The sequence below is a fragment of the Solenopsis invicta genome, chromosome 12, assembly GCF_016802725.1.
Source record: "Solenopsis invicta isolate M01_SB chromosome 12, UNIL_Sinv_3.0, whole genome shotgun sequence".
NCBI lineage: Eukaryota > Metazoa > Arthropoda > Insecta > Hymenoptera > Formicidae > Solenopsis > Solenopsis invicta.
Window position 1 is genome coordinate 13,231,150 of NC_052675.1, and position 6,000 is coordinate 13,237,149.

The 6,000-nt window shown below is 40.2% G+C and overlaps 1 protein-coding gene across 1 annotated transcript; it reads left to right on the forward strand.

Moving 5' to 3' along the window:
* Positions 1-1,338: 1,338 nt before the first annotated feature.
* Positions 1,339-6,000, forward strand: LOC105198200 (GATA zinc finger domain-containing protein 10). The gene is made up of 2 exons (XM_011164852.3): positions 1,339-1,555; positions 4,033-6,000. Exons 1-2 carry the CDS (start codon positions 1,538-1,540, stop codon positions 4,906-4,908), a joined length of 894 nt encoding a protein of 297 aa, XP_011163154.1. The 5' UTR covers positions 1,339-1,537; the 3' UTR covers positions 4,909-6,000.

Sequence of the window (6,000 nt, forward strand, 5' to 3'; positions counted from 1 at the left end):
CCTAACGGTCATTGCTAGACATAATACTGATATTTCTTGTATGATTGTATAAAGATTTTTCAAGTTCACGGAACTGCGCCCCAAATAAATGTTCAATCTTGAAACACATAGTAATATCATTATTAAGTCAATAATTAATTTAATAATAAATGATAATGAATTATTTAATGTAACAATAATAATAAAAAGCACTTTTCCTCTTAAAAAATAACATCGAGCTGTATTTATTAATTTATTTTGCACTAATGACTTTTAATCATTGTAATGCAATCATAATATGTATGATTTAAGGAAAAAATATCCACACGGAAGGAACAATTTTGCTAATCTAAAAATTTGGCTGGACACAGATCTAAAAATAATTTTTTGTTAGATTGTGAAATAATTATGTAAGACATTCGAGCTGGTTGCCTAGAATGTCTAAATTTTTGTAGCATCGCTTGAACATACTCGTTAATCATTTAGATGTTCCAACAAAATTATTTTCAGATCCGTCTAGCTAAATTTTAGATACTAAGCAAAGTCGTTCTATCCATGTAAGTTTCTGTATAACAGATACGATTAGATTTAATTAAATTCGCAAGTTGCAGACCAATTTTTGGAATATACAAAGTATGTGTTCAGAGTTACACGAACGTGCGTGACACAGGAGTTGCAAAACCTGTCATGTTATGTGGTCCACTACTGGATTTAAAATGGCTCCTTTGCGAAGCAAATACTAAACGACATGGCGTAGATAAAATAGCTCGTTTTTTTTTACGCCTTATCCCTTTTTGCGACTGGGAGGCGAGACGGTGGTCAGTGATAAGAACGGGCGCACTCGTCAAATTATTTGAAACGGCGCTCCAGAGTGATTTCTCTCTTGTACCCCTCGATCTATACCTATCGCCATAGTTTTACATAATATCTCACCTTAGAAACCCGGTACACCAGTTTCACAAAACCGATCCAATTTTTCGGTACGGTCGATACGGGTTACATGATCGTCGTGTCGACTGCCAATTTCTCTACTTGTCCTGTTCATTCAAGAAGACGTCATCGGACAAAAAGAATTTTCCCAACCGTACTGATTCCCGAACCGTTTACGGTGTATGTAGTCAGCAGAAACGATAGAATCGAAATAAACAGATAGATAGATAAAAATGATAGAACCTTGCTGAGCAGCTTGATACCAGCGTTTCGCTCTTAATGACGAAATTTTCTCTGTAATCGATCCGCAGATCAATCAACCGAGCGATGTAGTGCGATTTTCCAGATTCCCGAGAAACCACAGAGCGAGCTGGTGGGGAATATTTAGGGGATATAAGGTGCTGTAACGAGACAAGGCGACCGTACGTACGTACAGGAGTCGAATAGATAGTGAAAGTCCCCCGGAGCGGACAGGAGTGCAGAGGGAGGCAGCGGGGGTCGGCAGGAACGAGGGGGGCTCCAGTAAAGGTATATGAGAGCCTCAGTTCGAGCAATCGCCGGTACTCTAGCCTCGCTGCCTACTTACATTCACACACACTAACACAACCACCGACCGCCGGGAAACACGATGCACACCCTCGCGACGGTACGTATCTGAGTGCATCATCATCAGCATCATCATCGTCGTCCCGTCATTGTTCTCCTCGCGCAGTCGCCTGCGGCGGATCTTTGTCTTAGGAAACAAACAAAATTTTTAATTCGCCTTCGAATACAAGCGCGAGAACGGAAACCGCGTGTGATGTGATTGTGGCTGTGACCAGTGCATATGTGAGCTTGGAAAATTGCAGCTAGAAGTCCTGAGGAATTCATTCTGATTTTCATTTATCTCAATCAACGGAGTCTTTAGATTTTTCGAGTCTTTCCGTATTTTGTGCCTTTACGCTTGTTAGCAATTTAGATTGTTTTGTGAAATGTTATAAATATGCTTAATTGCTGGAATATAAAAAAAACTTCATAATTTATTACAAAAGTTATTTAAAAAATTCGTACGATTTAAAGTGATTTAAAGAAAGAATCTCAAGATCGAAAAATAATTTTTATTATCTCTACCCTCTTTAGTTTCTGTCTTTGAATCAATTTATTAACGTTTTACCTTGTCTTTCCTGTTGCTATCAAAAAAGAAAATTTTTTTTACACTTAAAATTCTTACTATCGCTCGTTGTAATCGTTAAACGCGTGGTAGGAAGCGAAACGATCGGAAACGGCCGACATCAAACGCGTAGGCTTGGTCGCGCGTTGCACAACTCTTGTGTGATCCCGTTTCCTACTTTCTTCCACGTCGTGGAAGAATTTATTAAGGTTTCACTTATTATGAGCAGCGCGAGACGCATTTATTTTTATAGCAAGCGTCTACTGATGCTTGCAGAAAAACGATTATATAATTCGTCATTATGTTTCGAATGCAGTCGCGTGCGATGACCGACGCGAAATACGACTAGTTCTCGAGGTCGGTTGCACCAGCACCAGTTAACCATGGTTAATTAACTGTTTGCCGTAAAAAGTGCGCATGTAAGACCATTGTGTTTCATTGTTTTCGCCGCTTTCCTGTGACGAAATATTCTGGACTATCAAAATATTTTTCTGTTATTTTTTTCGTAAAGGAATTATGTGTAAAAACAAGTTGCATAAAAAAGAAATTTCGTTTATGGTATGTTCTGTAATTTAAATTTGCTAAGAGTAATATGAAAAACAAGAAACATGGAGCATATACATATAGGCGAAATAAATAAAAGAACGGAAATAAAAATTGCCAATTAATATTAAACATATACTCTTTAAATTTTATAAAGTAAAACGGCACTTTAAACGTGTGAAAATTAAGCTTGTGCAATTTTTTAAATTGATTTATCACTCTAATAAAAGTAAAAATTCGCTCTTATGCAGTGAAAATTGAGCTTGTCATTTTTGAGTAACTTTTTAGTTTTTGAGATTTAGAGCGTACATGTATGTAAAACAGCTGCTACATCGGGAAATCGGAATTTATACTAACACAAATCAATAGCAAAAGATGACGAAACGTAACAACGTGGCATAATACATAAAACAAAATAAATTTCATGGATACGGAGATTTAATTAATACGACTTAGTTAATTCGCATCGACTGATTTAAATTCTCTCGGTATTTCACGCTCGTCCATTTAAAGTTACAGGAAGCATACTATGCAGATCAAATGAATTAATTATTTCTTGTTAATTTTAGAATCGGCACGCGGCCGTAATCGCACGCGTATGTAACGGATAGGGGGTACGCGCAGTCACGCGTGGACGATCGCGATTAATGGCATGATTTATCGGTTTCCCTCTGCATCGGTGTATGTTCGTTCGTAGCGCGATTTCCGCGACTTACACGACCTGTTTCGCTGTCGCGGAATCCGGTATCCTTCGAGCTCCGCGCGCTTTATTCTCGATCATATCTCAATGCTATCGCATCTGGCAGTTAAGGTTCTGCGCGATATCCTGCTGAATATCCTTAAATTCACGTGTTGTCTCGCGATGATCTTGCAATTGCGATTTGTGATATTAACAGTTTATAACATCGTGACACTTATTTTCAATATATGCGCCACGTGCAAAGACATTCCCTCCTTATTTTATAACTTTCTCTTATTTTTTCGTAAAAAGAATTGCGTAAAAATAAATCAGAATCAAATCTCGACGGTCTTTTCTGTGCATAAAAAACGTAACGAGTAAGAATGGCAACAAAATTACGTAAATCTAGCGGTACTAAAGCAAAAAGCTTAAATGCCCGACTATTGCTGTCCTGAATTATCTTTTGCAATTATTTGTGAATAATTTGTCTTTATAAATTTTAACTGTTGAATTACAAAATAAAAATATTTTAAATAGCCAAAAAGTCAAAACAAATCTGAAATAATGACTTAGTTTTGGGGATTATAAATTATTTAATCATAATTTAATTTATATAATTAAATTGAAAGTTGCAAATAAATGCTATTTCTATCGTACTAATATATTGTATAAGCAGCCTTCAGTAGTACACGTTCTAAACATGTTAATATGCTGCAAAAAGCAACAAACTGACAGTGCTTCCGTCTTTCAGGTAACAACGGTGCTTACCGCGCTGCTGGCGGTGTCGGCACAGCAGTACCAGCAGCAACCCGGCAATTATGTTGATGATTACGCACAGTATGACTCTCAACAACCTAGCCAGCCGACTCCACGTAGCTACGCGACCGATCCGGACCGTCAATCGGCTGCGCCGAAACCGACGCCGGTGGCGATCCTGAAGCAGATCAATCGTCACAACGAGGACGGCTCATACACATATGGTTTCGAGGGCGCGGACGGTTCTTTCAAGATCGAGACCAAGTTGCCGACCGGCGATGTGAAGGGCAAGTACGGCTTCGTCGATGACACCGGCAAGGTCCGCATAGTTGAGTACGGCGCGAACCAGTACGGCTTCCAGCCGGCCGGTGATGGCATCACCGTGGCTCCGCCAACCTTGTTCGACGAGACTACCAGCAAGGAAGCCCTCGAGGCTCAAGCCCTTGAGGAGTTGCAACAGCAGCAGCAGCAGCAGCAACAACAACAGCAACAACAACAACAGAGGCAGTTGGCTCGTCCGGCTTACCAGCAACAGTCGCACACCCAGGCCGTATACGCTCCCGCGCAGGTAGCCCCGAGCAGACCTGCGCTTCCTAAACCGCAAATTTTCACTCCCGCCGCTGCGGCACCCGCACCTCAAGCGCCGCGACAGCCCCTGCTACCGCAGAACGCGGCCTACGAACAAGCGCCAGCCTCGCAGCTCTACAATCAGGGACCGGTTCAGTTCACTCCGCCGTCGAATCAGAACAGCCGTCCCCAGCCGCAGACCCGCAGTGGCGGTGGTGGTATCCTAGATCAGCTCGCCAGGGACTATGCTCTGCCACAGGGAGTAGCGCCGCCGTTGCACGACATCAGCTTCGGCTACTACTAGGCCGTCTAGTCCTGCCTCTTTGCCTACCGAAGAGTAGAAGAGTCTGAGATCAATCGTTGGAACCTCAAAAAAATTTTATACCGCTCAATTGTAACGCTGTATTGAAACTCTAATATTTTTCGTAGGATAACCGTAGTATAGCTATTAAGAGCTACCGAGTGTTACGATTGATTCCAGGCTTCACTGCTCCTGGTCGCGTGTTGGTCTTGCATTCTATTCGTGAATGAGACGTGTCTGAAATGCGACTGGATAACTCGTAATCGCGGCGTGGCCCACTCTCCCCAAAGCGGTCGGCACTGTGATTGATGATCGTCGCGAATAGATCGTCTATTGCAAATGGAAGTTGAGAACTAGTCTATTGACGTCTGTAATTGCAAGTCGAAAAATCACTTTATTTTGTCACATACACAACACAATTTCCTCATACTAATTATATTTAATTAACAATTAAAGATATGTATTAACAAAACAAAAATAGTAGATCTCATATATTTAACATTGCTTCGTTCCATTAACAGTAGATTGTGATAAATTGACAACATGATACAATAAAATTTTGATAGAAATTAATATGTTGGTCAAACAGATTTTTTGCCGTATCATTATATTTCCTTCTTTCCGAGTTTGAAAATGAGGTAAAAGTTTTTCCAGAGGAAAAAAGGAAAATATTAATTCTTCAAGCAAATAGACGCCAAAGTCTGAGTTTTCGACTTTTTACTTCGATTATTTATTTTCATTCACACATCAATGATATTTTAACATTCGGGAATTTAACGTCATTTTTTTTACCCATTATTGAAATTATTGTTATGCATATCATTACTCGTCGACGAATTGCCCGGGTAACAAGCGGTACCGATTAGGTGATAGGTGTAAAAAGAATGTAAATAAAATTTCTCGTCTCTCCCTTCGGTGGGCGTTCGCTTTTACTCCGGAAAACGCAATTCTCCACTGGAGTACCGTAGCAATCAGTTGAAATTGCGTTTTCACAACGGGGTCCTGCGAGAATGTTATGCTAATTGGGCGTGCTTACTATTGTAATTAGATTATTGTAAGGTAATTCGAGTGGAATAAAGTGAGGCCAATACTAAA